The 13,237-nt window shown below is 40.2% G+C and overlaps 1 protein-coding gene across 1 annotated transcript; it reads right to left on the reverse strand.

The window, feature by feature from the left end:
* Positions 1-2,947: 2,947 nt before the first annotated feature.
* LOC107602157 (delta-like protein 4) lies at positions 2,948-10,936 on the reverse strand. Its single transcript, XM_016294576.1, has 11 exons — positions 10,482-10,936; positions 10,087-10,347; positions 9,706-9,763; positions 8,579-8,842; positions 6,897-6,957; positions 6,016-6,146; positions 5,616-5,785; positions 4,944-5,163; positions 4,108-4,828; positions 3,512-3,620; positions 2,948-3,259 (listed from the first exon to the last, which is right to left on the reverse strand). The coding sequence occupies exons 1-11, from the start codon at positions 10,533-10,535 to the stop codon at positions 3,254-3,256; spliced, it is 2,055 nt and encodes a 684-aa protein (XP_016150062.1). The 5' UTR covers positions 10,536-10,936; the 3' UTR covers positions 2,948-3,253.
* Positions 10,937-13,237: the final 2,301 nt, after the last annotated feature.

Genomic DNA, 13,237 nt, shown 5'->3' on the forward strand with positions numbered 1-13,237 from the left:
TAGTGTTTCTTTGTTTGAATATGGCGCTTATCACATGCTGTGTGGTATTGGCGTTTGGTATCGGGGCATTTTAACGAGTACGAGTACAGGAGACCAGTATCGGCCCGATACATCCCTACCCAACATAAACAGACCCAAAAAATCTTAGAGAAAATACATTCCCATGCCCCGTGCACCCATATTAGTGCACTTAAACATTCTTCCTGCCATACATGATACAATGCAGGGAAGGTTTCGGACATGTTGATGTATTTCATAAATGTTTTTTTAATTGGTTCACTGATAGATGAGAATGTTTGACTTAAGAATGTCTTCTTTTATGTTCCTCAGAAAAAAAAGTGACATGAAAGAGAGCAAATAATGACAGAATTGCCATGTTTGGGTGAACTATCCCATTAATAGATGTAAGTCTGTACATACCTTTTTTTTGTTACATGGTTAAACATTTTAATATTTCACCAAATTCATCCAATAAAAGTGAACTTCAAGAACATTGTGATAAGCAACAGACAACAGAAGGTTTTTTTGTTAGTTATTTTTTTTTTATGAAAGCTTAGACCATGTGTAGCTGTACAAACTGCATGGGCATTTTAGTGACATCTAGTGTTAGTGGAGGAAAATTGCAGACGGAGGGCCTCTGTGTTTATTGGATTTCTGACTCATGATGGCTGTGTTTTGGACATCATGTGTTTTAAATTGTACATTTTAGAACTGCATTTGAACGCTGTTTTAGAAAGGCATTAATTTGCAGTTTCATGTTCGGAAAAAGTTCATTTGTGTTTACCCATTTTATTCTTTTGACTGCACATGGCCGACTGTGTCAAAATCTAATCAATGTTTAGCATCCTTCTGTCAAGGATGTTTTCACATTCCACAGCCCAGATTTCAAAATACTCTTGAAATGAAACCAATAGTCTTGATTTGATACCCCCTCCCTTTTTGTTTGTTATGAGCTCGTTTCCTGAAACTTTGTGGGTTTGTACAAATACAGAGAACGGAGAAAGGAGATGCGTGAGAAAAGCGTTTGGCCAGTGCCGGCATGTTCTGCATTTTTTAATCAGACAGGAAGCAGGAAATGATGTCACTGGGTCACAAACAGGATGCAGTGATTATAACACAATGAGAATGCCTGGCCATGCGATTTAGACCCAGAGGCCAGAGAGCAGCGCGCACACACACACATACACACTTGCAGTTGCAGTGGGAGGGGTTCGGGTAACAGGTTGCATTGCGAAAGCTTTAGCACAAGACTAATTGCTGTGATAAGTGTTTAACACTCCGGCTGCTGACGGAAATTCTCTCGGACCCTTTCCCAAGTGTGTTTATTCTTCCCAAGTGTCCTTTTGACCCAAGCAGACGCAAAGACAAGGATGCTTATGACACGGATGAACAGGATGTGTGTGTGGAGTGTGTTTGTGTGGCATAGATTTGTTGTCGGTTGTTGATTATGTTGCTGTTTGGAATGGAAAGAAGCCCGAGCTTGACCTCCTGGAAAACCATTTCTGGTTTAGTACTTGGATAAACTCAAAAATACATCTCCTGCATGGCCCTCTGGTGCCTTGCATGGGGTCTCATAATGTTGACTTTGGCCAGAGTGATGAATTATTTGGGAAGAAGTGATGGAAGAATTATTTTTTTATTCTGAACCTTGCTTTTTCCTATTTGTTCCATGTTTGGAGTACATAATGCCACTGAAACCCATGTGTGGGCGCGAAGGCCACGTGCACAGCTTCAGTTGATTCTTTTGTTGGGGTTTCGAGATGTCTCCTTTAGCCCCGAAGGCGAGGCTGAGGCCCTCAGAGCTGGAACTCGTTTGCGTCTGTAGATAAGTGTGTGTGTGTTTTCTTTATGGGTGTTCTGCTGAGCAGCGCCATGATGAGCCTGGTGAGAGGGCCGGCATATGCCGCTGTTTTTATGGAAGGGCAAGGTTGCACCCTGGGGCATCTGTTTCGGTTTTTCTGAGGAGGGGCCGCTCCTCTATCGTTTGCGCTCTTCGCCTGTCTTTGTTTCAAAATTTCCAGCTCAAGGGGCCTGTATCCAAGGCAACGGATTTAAATTTCAAGCCAATTTACAACTGGGGAAGGGGAAGGTGGAAGGAGGGGAGTGGGGGGGTTTGTGAGTTTTTTTTTCAGGATTGAGAGAAAATTGTTCATGGACATGTAAAAACATGCATGTATGTATGTATGTGTATATATATATATATATATATATATATATAAATAAAATAAACAAATGTGAAATTCTCTCTCAGTAAGAACAAAAAATAGCTTGAATGAATTAACTTTTTTTTATTCTTCAGATGTTTGGTTTCTTATAAATATGCATTATATACAAAATAATAGTATAAAACATATAAAGAGCAGTGTATCATTATTAAATTAACTCTGGAAATAATCACTTTAAAAAAAAATTACATTATTGGTTCTGTATTCTCAAAACTAATTATAGGCAGTCAGTGGTGAGCAGTCGCTTTGTTTTTCTCTTTCTGTCCATTTCTTGTCTTGTACTCATGGGCTGTGTTGCATAAAATAAGTCAATTGACTTCCTCTTGGATCTTGCTGGCACAGTTCTGCGTATTACGGTTCTAAAAGTAATTTTTCTTTTCTTCTTTTTTTCCCATGTTGATTAAATTCTCACAAAACAATCCAAGAAGACCATGGGCACAAACATATTTAATTCTTTTAAGGCTTTTTTTGTGAATTTTCAGCTGCTTACAATCTTATTGTAAAGAGGAGAGCAAAAAGTCTTCTTAAATGATTGATGTTAGAAGTTTTTTTCTTCTCAGACATTCATAGCGCTCATCATTGATTTGTTTGGGTAAGCTCTGATTGGTGCTCCCCTCCTCGTTCTTGCATAGCTGGCAATGCTGGTTGAAGGTTTGGAAGTCCCTGGCACCTTCTATTTATTACTTGGCGGATGACATGTCCATGATTACCGCAAAAGGATATTTTTTTTTTCTCGAAGAAGTCCCTTTTCCTTTCAGCCCTCGGGGGAAAAACATACCGTAGCAGAATAGTTCAGAAATCATCCAGGACTGTACACGTTTTGTACACAAACACTTCTTCAACATAAAACTAAACTATTGCATTCGATGAGCAGGGCTCTGCTCTCTCCAGTTTCTCAAGTTTCTCAGTGCAGCAGTGGACGTCAACATAAATCTCCAGTCTCTTAAGTATTTTTGTAAACAATCCAGAAAGTGATTCTGCTTTGATTGTGTTTTTGTCTCCTCTCTTCATAGACATCAGCCTGTAATTTATACCTGTGGAAAGAGTAAAAACAGAACAGAGGCTTAGATTATGCATCGCTCTCAATATGCACAGAAGAATTCAATTTTAAATATGATTTAAGGACTATTTAAGTGGCAGATATATCACTTTTCTCACTATTAACAAGCCTCTGTTCAGTAGGCTAGATTAGTAGACATTGACAGAATGATAAAATGGTGAACATGGCCAGCAGATCCCTTCTTGAAACATGCAGACATATTAAGAAACGAAATGATCCTCCTTACCTCAGTTGCTATGACACATTCACTCCTCTCCTCTGCTATTACAAACACAGACTGGTACACAGAGTCCCTTGGGGAACATATCGTTGATATCCTACACTCTGGCTTTTCCCTGCACACACAAATCACGCTTCATGTTAACACAAAGTAAAAGCACATGGGGCAGCTATTTATTGTGCTGAGATGGGGGTGAAAGCGTTCAGCACATTTTTTCACTTTATAGCGTTTTGTTCTTTTGCTTTGTTTACAGAGGCTGATGTAAGAAAATCCCTGTAAGAGGAAAAAGTGCTTTTGTTGTGCGGTCCAAATCAATAAAATTATTTTAACGGGGTAAAAAGGTTTGTTGCTGTCAGTGCCTTTGGGTCTGTGTGTAAAATCCACATTTAAGTGTGTAAATGTGTGTTGCGGTTGCGGATATCGAGGTTTAACTTCTTTTAGCCAATATTGATGTTCGTATTACGGTCATCAAGCCAACTCTAAGTGCAAAGGTTAATATACTAGGCCGCACTCTAATGGTGCATGACCTCAGCATAATAAAGCAAATACAATTCATCCAAACACCTCTATTTATCAAAGTGATGTAAAATCCATTTCTTTACCTGTACATTCTACTCAATTGTATTTTCTCTTCTAAACACGTTTCGTATTTATGACTTTTGTCCTCTTGGGATACGATGTCCTTGAACTCTTTCGATGAATTGTAGTCCAAGTGGCAGTTCTTGTGTATGTAATTTGATTTATCAGGTGTGCAGTCCACCTCCAGGCTGACCTGCTTATTAGTGTTCTTCAACTGGGAGGTGGGGATCAAGTTGTCTCTTTGCGATTCCGACATGTTGTTCATTGCTTCGCCTCGAGTCCTTTCTCCGGATGTCTGCCTGTGAATGTGGCGCAGGGCAATGACCACCATGCAAAGCAGAACCACAAGAGCCACCAAACCCACGGCCAGAGAAATCGCAGCCCACTGAAAGCGGTCTCGAGTTTCTTCTTTGGTCACAGGAGCGGTGACCGAGTAGTATTCGCAGTGGGGTCCAGTGAAGCCGCTGGGGCAGAAGCAGGCGGGTGGGTTCCCTGGGATACCCACACAGGAGCCGCCGTTGAGACAGGGTCTGGACGAACAGGCGTTGGAAGGCCGGTCGCAATTGCGTCCTTCGTATCCTGGGGAGCAGGAGCAGACGTAGTCGTTGATGCGGTCGTAGCACATGCCGCCGTTAGCGCAGGGGTTATTTGCGCAGTCGTTGATGTTGATCTCGCAGCGCTGGCCAGTGAAGCCCGCTCGACAGCTGCACATGCGAACACCCCCCAGGACCACACACAAGCCATCTGTGGATCAGTGGCACAGGTGTCAGGAACTAATTTTACATAGATATGCATGCATACACGCATCCGGATCTCTGCATTCACAAAATTTCTGAATTTAAAAGTTAGAGGCTCGTACCATTGGCACACGGCAGAGTCGTGCATTTGTCCACTCTTCTCTCGCAGTTCAGACCCGTGTAGCCTCTGGGACAGTCACATGCGTAACTGCGCCCGTTGTCTTTCTCGTGGCATCTGCCACCGTGAAAGCATGGGGAGTCTGCGCAGGTGAGCAGACTGTGTTCACAGTGAGTTCCCTCAAAGCCAGGCAGACAGGTGCAGATGTAACCTTTATCAAGATCCTATAGGGTGAGAAAGGAAGCAGATGTTTCATAGAACTATTTATGGAGCCATTTGCATTGTTTTATGTTTGTACAGTAATTCAAGATGTTAAGAAAGAGGCTTTTCAAAGGATGCTTGGATCCATTAATAAGGTCATAACATGGCCATTGATTAAGCCTGATGTTTTTCCAAGACACTATTAATGAATATTCTGACATGATAAAATGGCATTCAATATCAAAGATTATCGTTCATATTTTAGTGATTTTATTAAGTCTATTGTGAAGAAGATTCATTCGTTTGTGCTTATTCCAGTCCAAATTCACATTACAGTACAAAAATACTAAACTCATTAAATACATGTGGGTTTTAATCAAATTCATTAATTATTAATCATTAATAATGAATCGGAATCTCTCAGTGGCTATTAAAACATGAAGATTTGGGGCTTTTCAATGAAATAATGACTCACCGAGCAAAGTCCTCCATTCTTGCATGGGCTGCTGTCACATTCTCGCACCTCAAGCTCACAATTGACCCCCGTGTAACCAGGCTGACAGGTGCAGGTGTAACTGCCCTGACCTGTATTCATACATGTGGCTCCGTTCACACATGGCTTGTGATGTGTGCAAAAGTTCAAATCTGTTTTGAATTAAATAATAAAAAAATATCAGTACTAGAAATGGTCATATTTTCCAGCATCAGTGTGAATCACCTTAAGTTTTTCCATGTTTCAGTCACAGATCTACTTGTTCAATCTTAAACTAGCAATGAGCTAAAGTGCTGTAAGCTCTATTATTACCATGACACTGAGGTCAATGAAGAGTGAGAAATTCAGTCAGCTACTGTAACTGTTTAAGGTTTCGTCTTACCTTGGTCACAGAACAGTCCACCCCAGCCCTCTTTACAGTTGCATTGCCATGGTTGCTGACAGGTGCCGTGTTTACAGGCTGGATATTTCCTACACTCTGTGCAAAGTTTACCCTGCCATCCTTCTCTACACCTGCAATACACAAATATGCCAAAGAACGCTTTAAATATGGTTGTTTTTAACACCCCACTAAACTAGATATTCACATAGGTCATTGTTCCATCGTACTGTAGCTGCCAAAATGTATTTAATGAAAAAAGCTGAATAACAATTTTAAAATTTTAAGCCTTATCCTGTATGTGGATCAGAAAATTACAACAGAGCAAATACTTTATAGACGTATGCATGTATGCAAAGACAAAGATTAAGAGAAATATTCCACACTTCATACACAGGCCATGTATACTTACACACACTCTCCAGGTTTGGAGCAATTGCCATTCGCCTCACTGCACCCCTCCAGACAGATCGCTGCATTAAAAGTAAAAGCTCTTGTTAGTAAAGTTGCATTGCCATGGTTGCTGACAGGTGCCGTGTTTACAGGCTGGATATTTCCTACACTCTGTGCAAAGTTTACCCTGCCATCCTTCTCTACACCTGCAATACACAAATATGCCAAAGAACGCTTTAAATATGGTTGTTTTTAACACCCCACTAAACTAGACCTAGACCCCACTAAACTAGACACTAACCATCGTACTGTAGCTGCCAAAATGTATTTAATGAAAAAAGCTGAATAACAATTTAAAAATGTTAAGCCTTATCCTGTATGTGGATCAGAAAATTGCAACAGAGCAAATACTTTATAGACGTATGCATGTATGCAAAGACAAAGATTAAGAGAAATATTCCACACTTCATACACAGGCCATGTATACTTACACACACTCTCCAGGTTTGGAGCAATTGCCATTCGCCTCACTGCACCCCTCCAGACAGATCGCTGCATTAAAAGTAAAAGCTCTTGTTAGTAAAGGATCATGGGTTTACAGTAGTTTAGATATAAGGTGATGTATGTCATTTTTCCCATGTTAAATCATTTATCCTCTACCAGCTTATGCATTGATTAAAAAGTAAGCATTTCAGAGATTGATTTTTTCAAATAGTGTACAAAACATTGCTTTGTTTGTTTGAACACCTTATTTGGTCTGAAATAACAATTTTGGCTTACCCAGGTTTGGGCAGAACTACCTGTAATATAGTTCTGAGCTTTAAATGAACAAGCGTGACTGACTCATTCTTTGCATTAAGCTTTGTTGTAGCTGAACGAAAAACAGACATGGCAGAAACTGGACTAGACATCCATTTCGAGATTTGAGACCATTTTACAATAGGAGCATCTATAATTGCATTGTAGCTTTAACTTATTATCTGCTGCTCTTGTAAAAAACTGAAGTTTAGTACTTGTTCATTATCAGCATAGTGCATGGCTATTATCCAATTAAATCTCTTTCACTGCAAGCACGGCTCACTGTACAGAACCTGTCTGGCGAGGTCACTTGCGCTTTGGATGCGGGTAATTTACTGTTGCCTGTGTTGAGCTGTCTCTGAACTGCCACTTGGACATTGATTTTGAGCGGGTACACGACCTGCGCTGAACTGCTGGTTAGACCACAGCAGATGCTCTATCCCAGTAACTGACAGCTGCCCCTATTGTTGCTTGTAGTCTGCGCGAACCATATTTGCAGCTGCTACGCTGGAGCGCAACAATGGGGACTACAATTTCGTGGCGCGTGGCGGATAATACTGGCGCGATTAACCCGGCGCGTGCTTGCCATGGCGCTCGTGTAGGATTAAATTACCAAGCACGCGCGTTTAGAGTATACACAAACTGTGTCAGCGCCCTGATCAACACCGTGAATTCTCCGAGAAACTACAGCAGTACAAAGAAAAAGCCGAAAGCAAAACACACAAGACTCAAATGAATACAGTCATACGGTCGGCAAACATACGCTTTCCATTAAACCCATAACCATCTCGGCACACTGTTCGTATTTACTCCTGCTCGTCACGACTGACGACCAATGGCAGTCAAAACCCAATCTTTAAGATCTCGAAGGCACTTTTATCTTTCACTTATATCGAAATAAAAAACTGATTTAGAAGCTAGAAGGCGTGAACAGTATCGCCTACCATCATCCGACGGAACATTGACAAAACATTTACATGTTAACTATTACATATTAAATATTACACATTTGATCTCTTTTTAACACTAAATGTTATTTATCAGTTAATTATAGATTTGCATATCACAAATTGCCTGTATTACAAAAAGTATAGATCATTTTTTTGTATTAAAAATGAGTTTAATTGTGCTAGAGGTGACAAAACACATCTCGGGTTGTTCCATTTCTAAAATCTCCAATACAAATTCCTTTTAAAAGGTTGATCCCTGATGGCATAACTTAAGGTTTGCTGGCAGCACTGTTAACATCACTCAGACATGCTCTGTTTTGCTCCATTGTAAATTATTGGGACGAGCAAGACACAGCGCTCACACCTAAGCAAAGCCTCACTCTTCAAGACTAGAGTCCAGTGGATTGTGCTCTCTGATTGCTTACGTTCTTCGCAGTACTCCCCCTTCCAGCCAGGGAGACAGGATAACTGCCCATCTGGGTTGCAGGTGTAGTGGCCAAAACGGTCGTCCCTGGGCGTGCATTTTTTGGAACAACTGTCACCGTAGTAATTTTCACTGCAGATGAACCGGTAAGAATACCTTAGCTCCGTCTGCTTTCCACTTTGAACATCCTGAGACCATTCAGCCCCTACTTCCAACTTTCTTTGGATGGCAAAAAAGCTTATCTGCAAGTCGGGGTTGTATGTGTCTAGAAAAAAAAGGAGAAAATTGTGATCAGGCCATTGCTGATTTATTATTTGATTTCGTGCTTTTTTTCACAGGTTAAAAAGCTTCAATTAAATAAGTAGGTTGGAGTGTGGCATGATATTTGTCATTTTTCGTTTTTGATTCCACTTTGAACATCCTGAGACCATTCAGCCCCTACTTCCAACTTTCTTTGGATGGCAAAAAAGCTTATCTGCAAGTCGGGGTTGTATGTGTCTAGAAAAAAAAGGAGAAAATTGTGATCAGGCCATTGCTGATTTATTATTTGATTTCTTGCTTTTTTTCACAGGTTAAAAAGCTTCAATTAAATAAGTAGGTTGGAGTGTGGCATGATATTTGTCATTTTTTGTTTTTGGAAGTGTCTTAAAAAGAACAAATGCAGACCAACTGTAAGTTCTGGGAAGCTGACACATTTGGAGTAAAACTTATGTTTAAATTTCCTCTTCCTTTGAGTTAAGCAAAATATTCCCATGGTATTATCCCATTCTAAAGGGCGGGACAGACAAAGGTGTAAAATACAGGAAAATGCAGTCGGATGGTTTTGGCAAGCGCTGTGTATTCTCACCAAAGCCCACTGCGCTTTCCCACGCCAAAAATAAACCAAAGGAAGTTCAATTGTGTTTGAGCATGAGAATGCAAAGGTGTTTGAAGCAATAGGAAAATGTTCTACAAATTTGTAAATATTAAATTAAACGTTGTCTTAGGATGTGGATGCAACATGCCAAGGTTTAATAAAATGGCAAAATATATATATATATATAACGTTCTAATGAAAATACAAGCTTGAAATTCAGTATAGGTACAACATCGAAGTGTCGCCCTCTAGTGGATAAAATTGAACCTTACCTACAGGTAGATCCGCGTAAGGTGAGTACCAGGCCTCAATAATCAATGAAAATGATCCCTATAGGAGGAAAGAAAACAAATAGATTTAAGCCTTTAATAACTAAAACACAAGATAACATAAATCATTAAAACATGAAAGGATATGTAGCCTATAAATAAAAACGAACTGCATTATAAGATCTTCAAGAAGCCGAAATGAACAACAGTAATTAAAGTGATCAAAATTCTGAATAATGTGGAGTGGATCAAAACTCTTAGTCTACACATGTTGAACCTGTCTGCATTACAAGCGGTTGCTACCCCAATACTGTATTAAACGCAAACACAACGCGTTCTGTTTTCAGCTCACATAAGATCAAAAGGGGTTGCGCTTGAGCTTACCGGCCACCCAAAGTTGAACGGCAGTCGAATCGGTGTGCTGAAAGAGCCACCTCCCATGATACTGAACGAGTTTGTCCCCAGCACTGGCGTTATGGCACTTCCAAAGATACAGTCACCTGGAGACACTACCACCTGGTAGTTTTTTAGGCAAACTCGAAAGAAAGTCCTGCATTCAGGCTTGCATGCATTGCCATTTGCGAGCAAGCCGTTGAAATGTTTGAATTCGTGAAGGTCGAGTTCGAAAACACCAGATCCATATATCTGAAGGGGAAAATACACGCATTACAACATTGCACTGCAAACACTGGCTTACCTACAGAAGTGCTCTCGATACTGGAGAAACAATTGAGAAGAACGGGGTCCTGGTGTCTTTCCACAGGACCTTGGATGTTTACCTGCGTCAAAACGGTCGTGAAAATTGCGATGAGAAAGGTGAGCCAAGCTGCCATGCTTTTCGATTCTCCTGGGCAGCCGCGTCACCCACGATTATATTCCCCGAAAGAGCCTATTCCAGAGTAAAAGGGTGCAATGAAAACAAATGCCGACGAGTAAAAAGGTATATCCCGCTGCGCGTCCGCGCTGCACGGCACTTCAGTGTGCAAGAGCACGTCAAATTTCCAGGTTATCCAAAAGGTGAAGGTGAAACTAGAAAATCAGCATCCAGTCTTACTCCTCTTCGTCTCAAGATATCCACGGAGCATGCTTAGTATTCCACAGTGAGCACACGATGTGTTTATTGTCAATGGTAATTTCTTGTTTTGGTTCTAAACTTTGTGCGTCAGCATTGCGCAGTTGGGCATCCTCGCGCTTCTCGTGTAATTCGTGAATGAAGACTTGTTTCTTACGTCCCGCAGTATTTATACTGGCTTTGTGTCCGCGCTGCTCATTATATAAACTGTCTATCACTAAACGCCGCCCACTTTATATACTCAGCCCCCCTCTCTCGACAACAATGATATCCACATTTAATACCCACCACTACGCGGATGATGACCAATTGAGCACGAGTGATTATTAACAAGCCCAGCATCTGTTGACATATTTAGAGCAGGCACGGTTAAACGCTGATTATTTCACACCGTGCAATTTTCCCTTATCCAAAAAACGGAGGAAACTTCGCACAACGTAGCCAATGCGCAGCCTGTTACTTCTCGTTTGTCCCTGTTCCAGTCAATTGCGCGGGTAATTATATTACATCATTGAAAGCGTGCACGGTCAGTGTAGGGTCATATACCTTACCTGATGTTCCGGCGTAGAGTTTCTATCTATAGTAGAGAAACGCTGCGTTACAGTGACCCCGAAAGCACTATAGTGATATTTGAATATGAAAAAGCTCCTTTTAAAAGAAATCTGTAAACAATTCGTTTATTTTTCAAAGTTTTTTTACTCAATATTTTATTTTTGTATTTTTATCAAAAGAATCAAAGGCTCACTCCAAGTGATGCCTAAATAAAGCCCCAATTAAAAATATGATCATGAATAAAATTTCCTCATTTAATTTGATACATGTGCTGCACGCGCTGTCCTTTCAGCCTAAATACAGCGTGCCATTATTATTGCCCCTCGTTAGAAGCGCGTTTCGAGGGCTTTCATGTGGCTTTCATACGGGCCTCTGGCTGCGATGGGGTGAGATAACAATTCAGCTGTATGATAATGAGTTTTTTTTTTAGCCATAACCGTCATAAAACTCTTCGTCTTCTTCTGCATTTAAGAAAGATCATGTAAATGACTCCAGTTTTATTCCGGTTTAATTTGACCCTTTAATCTAAGGGCCATGGTGGTTTATCATTCATTTTGGATGAGGATGATGATAGTTGCGACATGTAGGTGTAAGCCTGTTAATTTGTATTTCGAAAAAGATATTTAAAATCTTAAAATTAGTTGCCTACAATGTATGAGCTCAATAAAAGGTGATTTAATATATTAAAACACTAATAATATACAATCTTTGCATATGTAATTCGTAATAGGCTAATAAATTGATTACTTTAAATGAATTGGAAAATTAGAGTGGTTTGCAGGCATTCTCTCTCATAAAGCATTGGGTTGTATAGCGTATGAAAAGAAATAGCAATGCAAATTACAGAGAAGTTTAAATCGAAAGTATTTCTAGTTTGGTTTCCATATTTTGCCAATCTCCACAGGCGTTTTGATTTCTGATTGGTTGTGCTATTAGACTGTCATGTCGCTTGAGGATTTTCTATTTACCATCTGGTGGTCGATTGAGCGCGCGCACTACTCTCGTCTGATCGACTGACTGAACCGGTTTATTTTGGATTCTAGCTGGCATCTTTAGTGTGAATAGAGAGGGATTCGGCGCATCCAAGCAGTGCATTAATTGCATTACAATAATGTGAAATTTTCAATAATTACAGCAAGCCGTGTTTCCATTTGCCAGTGCGCTCTGAACGAGTCAACTTGAGAACTCATAAAGCATTGGGTTGTATAGCGTATGAAAAGAAATAGCAATGCAAATTACAGAGAAGTTTAAATCGAAAGTATTTCTAGTTTGGTTTCCATATTTTGCCAATCTCCACAGGCGTTTTGATTTCTGATTGGTTGTGCTATTAGACTGTCATGTCGCTTGAGGATTTTCTATTTACCATCTGGTGGTCGATTGAGCGCGCGCACTACTCTCGTCTGATCGACTGACTGAACCGGTTTATTTTGGATTCTAGCTGGCATCTTTAGTGTGAATAGAGAGGGATTCGGCGCATCCAAGCAGTGCATTAATTGCATTACAATAATGTGAAATTTTATTTCAACGCCTGATACATGCACAGGTGGCGAAAGTGCATGAAAGAGGGTTTAATTGCTTTGTGGTTAGCTGTGACATTTGAGCTCTTTAGACAAGGCATCATAGTTTCTCTGGCCATCTTGCCAAATTTAGCAGTAAGCTTTAACTGACAGCTTGAATATCCCATTATCAATCACTTATTATTATAAAATAGGATTCAGTTCAAAACAAGCTCAATATTTCAATATATATTTAAATCATAGACTGGCCATACAGCCAGATGTGGTTCATTGATCCCATTAGGTCTCAATTTGAGGGAGGATATAAATCATAAATCATATAAATCAGCTCATTTGCTAAACTGTATAATTCCCATTTTTTTCCATCCTCTGTTGTTATATATATATATATATA

The sequence above is a fragment of the Sinocyclocheilus grahami genome, unplaced genomic scaffold, assembly GCF_001515645.1.
Source record: "Sinocyclocheilus grahami isolate Dianchi unplaced genomic scaffold, SAMN03320097.WGS_v1.1 scaffold15.1, whole genome shotgun sequence".
Lineage (NCBI taxonomy): Eukaryota > Metazoa > Chordata > Actinopteri > Cypriniformes > Cyprinidae > Sinocyclocheilus > Sinocyclocheilus grahami.